The sequence below is a fragment of the Bombus flavifrons genome, chromosome 11 (assembly GCF_040668555.2).
Source record: "Bombus flavifrons isolate JBK064 chromosome 11, iyBomFlav1_principal, whole genome shotgun sequence".
Lineage (NCBI taxonomy): Eukaryota > Metazoa > Arthropoda > Insecta > Hymenoptera > Apidae > Bombus > Bombus flavifrons.
This window is the reverse complement of record NC_138452.1, coordinates 12088249-12101619: the sequence shown is the minus strand read 5'-3', so window position 1 is coordinate 12101619 and position 13371 is coordinate 12088249. Positions and strand designations below refer to the sequence as shown.

The window sequence follows — 13371 nt, the reverse complement described above, 5'->3', positions numbered from 1 at the left end:
TATGTTGAATAATATAGATTTAATACTTCTTAAGATATGCTTCTTGCATTTATGTTAGAAATTCTGTAACTAGTTTTGCAGTTGTAAAGAATAATATATATAAACATATTGAACGTTCTATTAAATAATTCCAGTATAATTATAAAGTAGTTCGAGTACGATTATGGCAAGTAATTATCGGGGAATAGAGGTGATTTGCGTAGAAGAGACAAAGATATGTTACATAGATACGTACTGTATACTTATAACTATCGTATTGATAAATTATTTACAACATAAATATAGTACATATAATTTAATAATTAGTAGATCATATGCAAGAATAATGTATATCAGATCGACAGGATAGAACATAAAAATATAATTTACACGTTCGTTTCAATAGCATAATCTTTAAATAATTTAATAAAATATAAAATTCTTTGTATATTTTATACAACTAAAATCAATATATTCCGATACATAAATATTCTTGCCTGATGTCTAATATACAGATCTACGATAATTACTTTACGTGACATTATCTGTCACGTACATGCTGGGACATGAAAGTATGTTTGTGAATAAATTAAAGCATGTCTACGTAGTTGCATATTTTATGCACTTAAAACATTTAACTCAATTTTCCATGACTTATTTGCTCAGGATATTTACCAAACATTTAATACACGCAACGTAGACGCTTCGAACAGGAAATAATGACAAAATTTGTTAAAATATTTGAATTACTTGAAAAATATTAATATCATAAAGGAAGATCTTACTTTCCACATTCTTTCGGTATTTATGGATAGAAAAGACCGAGAAAGATATTTGAAATGAACTCTTGTTCTAAGCAAAAATTTCCAATTTCCTCATAATATTCACAAAACATTCTTCAGATGCAGGTAAATCGAAGAACATTGAATCGTAGAACATTGAACTGTTTTCTTTATCAACAAGGTAAAGGTGATCGTGATAATATTATTTCCTTTAAGGAATCAAACAACGTTGATAAGGTGAGCACGACTTAAATTCAACAACGTGCGGAATAATTCCTATTATATATTGCACTCGGTGTCAACGATCAAATTCTGTTAATCGTTTACTATCAAATGTTATAATTCCTAAGTAATTACACGCTTTAATTTAATACAATAATTTTAACTTGATATAACTTTGTAGGGGCACATGAGTTAGAGGACAATTCAAACCATGTTATTGTTTTGCATCGGAGTATCAACATCGTTAGGACACACATAATGTAATAATAAATAAACTCCGCGCAAAACAATGTCGCCAGTCAATGCCGCAAACAAGTGAGTCAGTCGTACGAATCAATATCAGTTACCAGTTAGTCTCGAACGGCTAGCCTTAACTGTTTCAATGTCTCGCACTCTCGTCATCTAAACCAAACGACTAATCATCCTCCACACACACTTTAACTTAATACAATAACTTTAACTTCATACAACTTAATACAATCGCCGATGAAAACCAACAAGAAATAAGTTTTGTGAACTAAAATGTTTTAAATTACATTAAGATACTTACTAGGCTTTTTTTGAATACTTGGCAGAAGTTCTGAATGTAACAGATATATTTGCAAGACGCTCCGGTGCCAGCAATTGCGTAACGCGTTGCTAAAGGTACATACGTATGTATACAGTGTCTTGCTGCTTGAAGAAAGCGATCTAATGGGCCTACACAACGCTATTGCTTACGGTATGCGTTCGAAAACTGGTACAAGGCGACATTTAATATTGCGCTTACGGCAAATTATGCGTTCACTGACGTGAAACGACAGTTAAATAACGATCTTTGGCGTGTTTCTTATGTGGGACTTGTCTAATATATTTCGAGGTTATTAATATTATTGAAGGGGGCCTGTGCGTGTGAGTGCATGTGCGTGTAACGGCTTTGACCATCGGCAAGCCTTTACCGTCGCAAGAAAGCAAGAGAAAAAAAATATCTGAGTCGACTTAGGCTCGGTGCAGACGAGCGATTTGCGAGAAATCGGAGTTTAGAAAATTGTATACATCAATTCAGAATTTCTTCTTACACTCATCTTATATTCCAGATTTATGTTCCTATCTTTTTATTCGTTTGTATATTTGCGCGTTTATATCTTTACACATTTACTTTTTTATATTTATATTTCTATAAGCCCAAGAAATTCTGACTTTCCTAGCACCAATAACTTTATGAAACCATTGAACACGTATTCCGTTGCTTAAGAAATTCCGTCTCGAATAACATACGTATGTATTCTTCTTTCGTAAAACCGAAGAATTCCATTTCTCTGTCGTTCGAACAGCCCTGTAACGATGTCGCGTGGTAAAATGTCTGCTCCGAGTTTAAATCTCGACGAGGGAGTTTCACTGTACCGTGTAACTGTCGTTACGTCGCGTCGTTGTGCCGATCTGCGACAAACAGATGGATCGGCAAAATAGAGAATTGAGAAATAAAAATCGAATCGTCGAAAGGAAAAAAACCGTGCGCGGAAGGTTTAACAGTCGTCCAGCGATAAAAACGTAAGCGAATATTGAGCTGTGTAACCGATCGTGTTAATTAATTAAAGATATGAAGGAAATATTTCCATCATTATCATACGAATATATTATGCTAATGATCTTACTTCAATTTCTATCTGACTCGTCATTTGTAAAAGTTTAGCAATTATACGTCGAGTCGCGAAATACGTTAAACAAATCCCTGTTTCTCGATTATGCATTCGTTCTTCCAAGATCGCTAACACGAAAAACGATTAAAAGCTAGGATTGATTGCAGGTTGCAGGTGTCAAGGACCGACAACCACGAGCTATCTGAGCCCGCCATCACTTAGAAACCGATTGTTCCTCGAGAACCTCGTCTGCTCTCAGCTTTATCTCTTTCCAAGAGTTTTGAATATCTTTGCTTTCGCTGTACCGCGAACAAACTGCGAACCGTAGGAAGTACATGTCGTTTATCTTGGATGGCACTAAATGAATGTTTCCGGCGCCGTTGATCTTTTTCAATAAGGTCTCGTTTATGTCATTCGATCCCTGCGAATGATATCACATGTCGTTACAATGGTATATTTTATTTTTGAATATTTAATCGAGATTCTTTCGTTTGGTTCTTTTGATTCGCAATGAAAATCTGGGGATTGTTACTGGCCTTTATCGTTAATCAGAAAATTGTGCTTCGAAATAATTTTTATTAAGACGATATTGTGCATTGATAAAATAGAGATAAAATTATTTTACGACATTAGACAATTTAATCGTGATACTAATAATATTTAAAATAAACCCAGATACGTATCCCTGATTTTCATTTTTACGATGTCCTTTTAAAATAATGGCGTTTTTCCTTTATTTAAGGAGTTTAAATTGCATTTCTGTTGCATATTATTCGTTTACTACTCTAATTAAAAGAACAACGATAAATCTGATGTGTATCATGTAGATAGAAACAACGTCGTATAATCGTGAACCGTAATAATTATCTTTCTATGATAGGTGTATCAAGATTAAATGTGACATTCGATAAAAATAGTAGAATGGAAAGACTGCTCTTACCTTTAATCGGAAACAGACAAGTCCTAATATCACTTCGGCGACAATTTCGAATCGTGGATCCGAAAGAACCAGCGCTTCGAATTCATGAGCCTGGGCAACGTGGTTTCTGATATATCGTTGAAGATTTTCGACGCCATAAATCCTCAACACGAACCAGAGTTTCAACGCTCTGAATCTTCGTCCCAATGGAATCTGCCAATGCTGTATAAAAGGTAAAAGTTCACTGTCTTCAAATATTAATAAATTCGTTCTTCTTACAAAAACGAAAAACAATTCTCAAATATTCCAACAGTATAGAAATATAGATAAATATAGAAAAGGAGGTACAATGTCAAGTCTTCTACTGTTGTTATATGACAATTTTATAATAGTATTTTTTCCTAGATATGTGTGAAGAACTTGTTGAAAATGACAACGCGAGTTTGTGCTCGCCATCTATATGCAGATGCGTTAGTTATAAGAAATAGTAACTAGAAGATAATCCTAGTTACAATCGACAGATTTAATCGATAGGCTTAAGATGCTTTCTTGTTTCTATCCCTAGTTTTTCTAAGCGCGTGCAATAAAGGTTATTTCGGCTCACAACGGTGTGATAGATTTATCCATTCGATAAAATAATAACTATTGTGATCCTACCTCTGAGTATAGAAATAACAACAAAACTTCTTACTTGCCTTCGTAATATTCAATAGATAATGATCTTTTATATGAACGAAAAAAGTTGTAGTTATCATTAACGAACTATCTTACCCTATAGTCAGGAGCAGAACCTTGCATATCGTGCTTTAGATACAGAGGATCCACATTGAAAGCATTGATAACGTATGTCGGATCCTTTAACCACATTGTCGAACAATCAAAATTCACCAACATCCATTTGTGTGGATTAAAATTGAAGGAATCTGCCAATTCGGTGCCTTTCATTAAATATCGGAATTCCGGGCAAATGAACGCTGAACCTAACGAAGAAAATAGTTCAGGTAATACATTCTAGCCTCGTAATATTTATTAGATATATTATATGTGTAATTGTTTAAAATACCAGCATAAGCTGCATCAACGTGTAGCCAAACATTCTCACGATTTGCAACCACACCCATTTCATCGACACGATCGAATGCACAAGAGCAAGTGGTTCCCAAAGTGGCGACAGCCTGTAAAATAAAAATGAAACGAAAGTCGATTTTATTCGACCAGTATAAATTTTGTATTCGTTAATGAGACCTTTAGTTGAGGTTTCAAAGTGCTAAACAATCAATAATTTGTCATAAATGTTTGAACTGGAATAAAATATTTTATCTTATGATTACAGGAATCGTTTCGTTATTGCTAGGGAGAATGTCCATAATATGTGTTTGGAAAAGCTGCGTTAGTATTGTATGCGTACGAATTTGCATACGAATACAATGAACTTACGTAGAATGGAATCAGTCCTTGTTCTTTATCCTTACGAATGGCCTCTGCCAGTGTCTCACCGCGAAGTTTATATTTCGAATCGACTTCTAGCAATCGGAACCTCACGCCTCCGAGAAGACCAGCTCGTTCTACAGAGCTGTGAGCTTGACCTGAGCAACAAATTAATAACTGCAATAAATCTAGTTATTTACTTCGTATCTAGTTTTATAACTAATTCATCAAAGGAAGCAAATATAAAGAAAGAAACAAGGAATTTGATAAATCGTTGAATGGAATGTTAAATTCTGTACATTTCCCACTCGAATTATTCTCTATTTATTATTTCGAAGTTTATTGTTAAACTGCGAGACGTTTCTCTCTCTCTCTTTTGTTTCAGCACCGAGTCAATGCATCCATCATTTTTTTTTTAATTATTCCATCTGAATACAAACAATCCAAGCGTAATTGCCACTCAAACGTTAATCCATTAGCCGAACAAAATATGCTTTAAACTTTCCAAAACAAAAGTCCTTTCCAATTTTTAATCTCGACGGTACAATAACCAATAACGACTACTTTGATCGAAGTGAATATCAATGTAAAAAGAGAAAGCATTACTACAAAAGAATGGCAATACCATGGGATATTCGTGATATTTCTTTTTCTTCTCTGTTCACGTCATCGATGCGTAGAATAACTTAGAATGGAGAAAAATTAGCGAACGCCTTTTACGAAACTTTCTACGTGCTTTCTACGTGATTCGACGTGCTAACAAAGAGACGCAGTAACAGGAGCACAGAACAGCGAAGGCGGTTGGACGTGGGTGGCAAAGGGTGGCACAGGGTTGAAATAACTCGAGTGGTTATTACGCGTTGCTATGGTGACAAAGTGCTGGCTGATGAAGTGCCGCAACCCCGTACTCGGCTTGTCATCCCATTCCCGGCTCTCATGCCTTTGTCAAGTATTAAAGCGCACCGGCCAACGTCATCGTTAATCTTGTTTACAGGAAATCACGGTAGTGCGCGACCTCGAATTTTTATCCGGCTAATCGATGATCTAATTCCTTCAATATTATCCATCTATATTTTTCGAATATTTGACAAAAGCGTGGAATATTAACTTCACCTTCCGGAAAGGTAGAAAATTTATTTATGTGAAATTGATCGAAGTTGTTAAAGAATGGCTTCGAAAGTTCGTACGTTTGCGAGACGAGACATTAAGAATATTAAGATTAAAAGAATACGATTCTGTCATCGAAATTGATATTTTGAGCAATTTAAGCAATCTTTGTAGCAAGATAAATAAAGGATTTTTTTTTAAAAGGTAAATATATTTTACTCCGGTACGGGTATAAAGTTTAATTATTTCATAAATAAGATTGGTACGTGTTAGATTAATGTCTTAACCGATACTTCTGTCAGTATCAAATAGTTTGAAACGATTACTTACAGGAACTATAAGCGACTAGTTTTTCTACAATTTGGTTATCCGTCCAGTCAGGATGTTGTTCCTTGACCTGCCTTATTTTTCTAGCCTTGGCGCCGAGAAGTGCGACTAAAGTAGCTTCGCTCGCGGTTCCCTATAATGCGAAGTTGATCATTAACTACTATTTACGAGCTGTCAATTATGTCTGAGCTACTCGTGAAGTATCGATCGATTTCGTCGAGACGACGCGACGAAGCTTAAGATTCTTGATAAGCAGCCGAACGGATGAGCAACAGGTGAATTTAACACAGGACATTTACGTTAATTGATAATTCTTTAGGCGTAATATTCCGCAAAATTGTGTCATATACAAAATAAAGATATCCAAGTCTCCTGGCTCACCAAATTTATTATCTAGATTTTGAAAAGAATCTTGAAAGATTAAAAGTACTTATAGATTTTCATAATATGATAATAAATACATTAATTTCACGATTTAAATCATTAAATTACCAATAGATATTTATGCGTTCGAAGGTGAAAGTTTCAAACGTACGAAATATCTAAGATATGGTACTGATTATGATATCTAGCGTGTGAAATAAATTTCTAATTAGCTCTCACTTTCTCATCTCTGTTCATAAAAATATAAATTTGTATAAACATCCTTATCTTAGGAATGCCAGTTATTTCACTAAACAAGTTTTTTTAGATAAATTTACCTGAATGACACCACCACCCTTTCCACCGCTGCAGGCTAAAAATTCTTTGGGCAGATCTAACATTTTTCCTAGCCAATCCAACATTATTACCTCCAACTCGGTACAAGCAGGACTCGCAATCTGCGACAGAGAGATTTGTTGCATTTGAATAAACACAAGAAATTTTCTTTATTCCATTCGAATTTCGATTAAATGAAACGTCGAAATAAAAACCATCAGAAAAGTAAATAAGAATTGAAACATTTTTCAACTAAATGTTGACCCTTACCCAAGTGAATCCGATGCATGCGATAGCACCGCTAAGCATGTCAGCAACGATCGCTGGGTACGATTGGGCTGTAGGAAAATACGCGTGAAATTTCGGGCTATGCCAGTGTGTAACCTAGACGAACAAATTTTTTGCGTCAATAAAAATGTATACCAAAATTATCCAGTATTTGGGAATTAATATTATTGCGATATTCTACGCTATAGTTTTGTACCATTTGTACCATTTTGTACCAATTTTGTATCATTTGTATTTGTGCGAACAATGATACATTACATATATATGTAGAAAATATCGTTTATCATATTACAGCTTGTACTTACTCCTGGCATTATCACTTTTTCGATATCTGCCATAACGTCTTTCCAACTTTCTGGCCTTTGCGGCGCCTCGGAAGGCAAAAGGGGTTTCATGTAACCTGGTTCTACCGTCGGAAGCACTCGCCTATAAATTTTACTTTATTTACAAACGCGAAGGAGAAGCTTTTAAGCTTAAATAGATCTCGATTAAGTGTCATTATCTCTAATGAAAACTATAATACACCGTGATTAGTTGGACTAAAATAAATAGTATTTGTATTTTGTTGTGTTTAAAATAACTGCAGTTAAACAATATATAATCGATGTTTTTCTTTCATATATTCCTCGGATAAACTAGATTATCATAAATTAAAATTGAAGAAATGTAAATACAGAAAAAAATTGTACGCAGAGTATAAAATTACAGAAGGAATAATCGATTCTGATTAATTTGCAGCTTAAAAAAACAACGTTATTACAAAAGATTATGTTACGTTACTAATCAGCGAAATCAAGGCAAGTACGGTTTAAAAAAGAAATAAGGACGACGAAGCAGGATACGAAAATGAGTAAAGAATCACCTGTCCCTGATATTTTCCAGGTAATTAGTGATATATTCTGCCATTTCCTTGGCGAACTCCTTGAAAGCGTCGGGATCCATTTCCTGTACCCTGTAATGTTCCAATATTTCGCTAGTTAGTGTAAACAAACTTTTATGTTGCATCAGGAACTACTTTTTAAAATCGGTGCGGATCTCTGAGTTGCCAGATTGCAATGGTTGACAGCTCTGTACATGCGATACGATAAGTGGCAATTGGCATGACTAGCCTTCTCAATGTGGGTCTTTAGAATCGAGACAATGGAAGACAGTGACACGTGTTTCGTCGCAGGATGGTAAGAAAGAGAGGAAGAGATTTGATCTGTTCATAATAATCAACGTGAACGGGGACAACTTGATTCGCAAAGGAATAATGACCATGAGTCATTTTCGTGAGGCAAGTTCCGTTCGATTCCTTTCCCCTTTACAACTCACTGTACACTGTTTTGTATTACAGGGCCCGATCCTACAATATGTTTTTCACTAGCTGTTTTCGCAATATAGTATTTTTCGAGACAGTGCAATATCGAAATTACAAGATTCTGTTTTTGCTATCTCGTAATTTATGTTGTTATAAAATATACATATGTAGAAGGTGTAAACTACTTATAATTGCAATGTCAATAATACTTAGAATAGTCGTTCTTGCTCCATGATACGTTCGACGTAATGAAAATCGCAAAGATTTAAACGCGATACCGGTCTCTGAGGAAATAAAAAGGCTAAGTAGTAACGATAAAACGTAATCATCGTCTCAATACTACAGCCCAGAGACTTGACTCATTTGATCTTACTCCATATTTCTCCGTATTTTTACTCCGTATTTTTCCTGGTTATCTATAAATTCTTCACGATTTCCATAAAAGACACATAATGCAATTACATTTATGCAATTATCTGTCTCCAGTGAGATAATTGTCTACGTGCTACTGTCATATATTATCGTTAAATCAATTTATCGAATATCTGTTTCGAGACAAATTATAAAGACTCGAATAAAAGGTATAAAAGGTATAATGCAATGGAATAATTACTTAACAATATAAATAAGAAATATCAATATATTTCTGGAATGTTATTACTCACATTTTCGTTACAAGATAGTTGTAAAAATCTTGCGATAGACATATAATTTGAAAAAATGTTTTAATCAATGAATAGGAAGTATTTTTGCTTCAAACTTTCAGAATGATCATTCCTGACTGTATTTTGCAATTTTAGTATGATGCTATTATAATAATAATAATCAAATAGCAGGCAATAATAATCATAAAGCAAATTTTACCTATATACATGTCATAATGTTCGTTCTATTCTAATACTTGTTTCGAAATTAGCGTAACGCGCAATCAACAATTTTCCTTAACGTCTAAATTTCGACGAATTGTAATTGAAATTAATAATCCACGGCATACGAGTGGTGGAACTGATTGGGATTTTATTGGGAATTCTTGAAGGATAAGGAACCAGGAATCCCCTGGGTATTTCCCTGTTCGGCTGTGACGTCAAGAGGTTCACGCATCATTTTTTGCATGTCAAGCCAAGAAATTGTATCTTTGTTCGATTGTACTTTATTACTGTAACCTTATATACGTGATAATTTTCTTTTTAAATTTAAAGTTTGATCACGATAGAAGATGAAAAAGACAGATAGGTTTTATTTAATTATTGCCTAGATTTATAAATCAGCTGACACTCTGAAACATTTCGTATCTTTATAATATTTGGTCTAGATCAACCATGACCGATTATGGTTTCTTCAATTCCCGCGGTCGGACAAGGTCGTTGTTATTATATTCTTGTACAGAAAACAAGCTTTTACTTCTTCTTACAAGTTGCCTAACGAGAATTACCCAACTCTTCCACCTTCCAATCTCTAATTTTAATTCCAATCTCAATTTACACTGTTCAGGTGAAAGTCAACGGTTTGGTAACGACGGGACGTTTTGGATAGATTTAAATTCATAAATTTTTATTAATATGCACACTCCACACAAGTCGAAAAAATGAAAATGGAATTGAAATTCGCGTGTTTCCAATGCAGATGCCATTTAAAACAAGAAATTCCTCGATATTTAACACGTATATTTTTGGGAGTAAACTTAAAGCGTCATTGACTCTAAAACGATTTTAAGAAAAATTCAATTATTGCCATTCGTAATCTAGTTAACGACGAATAATTAAAATTACACTTCACAGCTTGTATCTCAGGATATCAAGAAGCATACAAGAGTTTGGTATCTGTCACTTAATTGACTCGTTAATTTAATTACAAATGTAAAGAATTGATGTTTTATTCTGAATCTTTTTCGTTCTACCATGTTCACAAGGAGAAATCCACCGATGTTGTCAATCTTTACGCAACGATCTCAAATAGCGTAAATTCTTTTACATTCTATGGTGCAATGCTTCACTGTATTGTTTTATATTTTCTTGTAGAAGAATAGAATCTTATGAATTTTAATGAACTGACTGTGATATAGTACAGTCAGGAAAACATATCTTGCAAAGGTTCAAAAAGGTTCGTTAAAAGAATCAATAGTTGTTAGATCATAAATGTTAGAAAATATGTACAGCAAAATTCCTATTGAAATGGTTTCTTCTTGAATGCTGCAAATGATAGTGTTGTGAAATTTCTTAAAAGATACGAACGACTACTATAATAGGCTTGAAATAAACAACGTTACGAAACGAACAACTACATTGCTAAAGTTGAAACATAACAAATGTTGAAAAAAATATGAGCCATTCAGAATAAAGAGATAATGGCAAGTTCAATAACTTATCGTGTACGTAAACAGATGCGGTAACGAGCGTTTGATTATAAATTATCCAAGAATACAGTAGATTGCAAATGATGTAGTAACCGATTTCACGTGATTTCCACTTCTGTCACTATTTTCATTTTTATTTAAATTTCAAAAATGTTCTCTATTATTTTCAACATTTTCAATTTTTAACACATCTAGTTTTGACTACTTGAATAAATCTATAGTGTACACTGGCATGAAAACCAAAATCGAACTTTTTAAATGAAAGTTTTTTTAAATTATCGTTTACATCGACCATAATAAATACGTGTTTTAAAGAAAATCATTGTCCGAACATTTTTTAAATATTGGCTGTAAAATAACATGTTAGTTCATTCTAAACGATTTTTCCAAGATTTCGAAAATATGATCAGTCGATCTCTCACAAAGTTGACAGTAGATATAGAACAACTTTTACGAGTTTTAGCAACGTGATTCTATTTCGTAATATTTCTTATTTCGGGACGATTAGTGCTCGTATCTGTTAAAAAGTTGCCTCGCGAAGAAAATCGTGTTATCTCAGTAACAACCGACGATTCTTCAAATTGCTCACGGTAAATTAAAACATACTTTAACATTGCATATGGTATTCTTGACATTTAATGGCGAACGAGTCTATTTTAATTTCACTGTTTACCTATATGCTAATAATTGTAATCAATCGTGTATTAATAATACTTGCTTCGGTAAGAATTCTGTTGCATTGCGTAATAATTTTTTCTAAGCACAATCAATCTATATATATACATATATACTATTTATATCAAAATGATTTCTTATCTATCTGTCTATAAATATCAAAGTAAACGATTCAACGTTGAATATTTTGCACTGAATATTATAGTTAGTTGGCTAGTCGTAATAAAGTTGAACGTGTTGATTTAAATTTCTGCTTTCATCCTTTTTACAAGGAAATATCAAATAATATTTCAATTATATGCAACTATTTCCAATATATCGATTTAAATTCCTGCTCTTACTTTTCACCAGAGATTTAATTGTCCTATGGAACGTAAAAAAATTACAGCATCTAAAATTGTCTAAAACTCCTCTCCTCCCCTCGAAACAAATAACGATATTGCGAATGTTTATCCATTTATGCAGCAATTGTATCCTTCAAATGTACAGAAACGCAAAGAATATCCACTCGTTACAACATTATTGCAAGTTATAACGACAATGATAATAATCCGGATAAATTACTCGTAGCAAAATTAATAACAAATTGTATTATAATATGGATAACGCTAATGAAAAAACTGAAACGTATCTTCATGTACTCTTCAGTTCTATGCATACGAACATAAATTTCCAACATTCACAGTCTACGAATACTAATAAAAATCAAAGAGCAATATACCAGGCTGAGACGTGATTGCGGTACGGGCACTTGACAGTTGACTATCCACGTGGATTCGGTTCGCGTCGAGTCAGGGGAAATCCGCGAGCTCGTTCGAGCAGCTGCACGGTCCACGAATGTCCGGATGAAATTGCCGTCTGCCGACTACGTCGTGTTGCTTTATGTACCACCCCACCAAGTACTCGCGCCGCTTGTCGGTTCCTTTCGACTGATCGCGATTACCAGCTGCGCAGGTAGATCCGCGTACTTCGTCCCTGAATTGGCGATTCGATCGATTCGGACACCAAGCCGGGGATCGATAAGTCAAGTCTACCTAGTTTGATTAGAGTTGGTGCGGCGATACGCGAAGTCAGGATTAACAACTTCGTTAATTGTTCGATGCCAGTCGAGTGATCTCTGACCGGGCCATTGTAACTGATGATTGCCGGTTGGATTGCTTCAGGATGTTGGAGTATTTTGTTACAATTTAATCGAACATCTCGTTCGTAATCGTATAATCATACTTTTCGAAGATTGAAATTATTTTATTAAGCATTCGCCGGGCATTTCGTCAACGGAGAGTGGGATTCTCTGCGATGAGTTTTATCGGACTGACAATGAGTTTTGTACGTGAAGTGATCATCGTTGCTGTGCATGTTTATTGGTTTAGTGCAAGAAACTAATTAAATAATTAATAAATTAATTTTAGAAAGCGAAGATTCATTAGGTGGAATATTTTATTATTGGCTTTTATGTTCCATTAGTTGACGCGATGGGTCTCATTAATTTTCTTATTGTCTCGATATACGTTTGTTGATAAATTGTAGTTTGGTGTTTTGGAAAAGTTACGTATGTAATACCGAACCACATAAAAAGATAATTTTGGTAATATGGCACTGACTCGTAGTACATTATGACATTTTTAAATTTTCTTTCCTCAAAGATCTTCGCTCATTTTTGTCACACTGATACG

General features: G+C 34.2%; 1 protein-coding gene and 1 long non-coding RNA gene across 4 annotated transcripts; one reads left to right on the top strand and one right to left on the bottom strand.

Annotated features, from left to right (window-relative positions):
* The first annotated feature begins 1584 nt into the window (after positions 1-1584).
* LOC138185058 (uncharacterized) lies at positions 1585-4991 on the top strand. 3 transcript variants are annotated; one of them, XR_011174514.1, is made up of 5 exons: positions 1585-1710; positions 2777-3053; positions 3483-3754; positions 4332-4522; positions 4855-4991. It is a non-coding gene; the product is annotated as an uncharacterized LOC138185058 (long non-coding RNA). The 3 variants fall into 3 exon arrangements; XR_011174512.1 differs by having other exon boundaries at positions 4300-4522; XR_011174513.1 differs by lacking the exon at positions 4855-4991 and adding an exon at positions 4588-4721 and having other exon boundaries at positions 4300-4522.
* On the bottom strand, positions 2817-12574 carry Ddc (aromatic-L-amino-acid decarboxylase). The gene is made up of 11 exons (XM_069123663.1): positions 12420-12574; positions 8233-8322; positions 7676-7796; positions 7353-7466; positions 7085-7204; positions 6387-6516; positions 4959-5107; positions 4585-4696; positions 4293-4501; positions 3543-3743; positions 2817-3023 (listed from the first exon to the last, which is right to left on the bottom strand). Exons 2-11 carry the CDS (start codon positions 8310-8312, stop codon positions 2817-2819), a joined length of 1443 nt encoding a protein of 480 aa, XP_068979764.1. The 5' UTR covers positions 8313-8322; positions 12420-12574.
* Positions 12575-13371: the final 797 nt, after the last annotated feature.

Coding starts and splice junctions, on each gene's coding strand:
- Ddc (XM_069123663.1), bottom strand. CDS start 8,312: ATGGATCCCGACGCTTTCAAGGAGTTCGCCAAGGAAATGGCAGAATAT. Junction 7,467..7,675: donor AAAAAGTGATAATGCCAGGA/GTAAGTACAAGC, acceptor TTGTTCGTCTAG/GTTACACACTGGCATAGCCC. Junction 4,502..4,584: donor CGTTGATGCAGCTTATGCTG/GTATTTTAAACA, acceptor TTTCTTCGTTAG/GTTCAGCGTTCATTTGCCCG.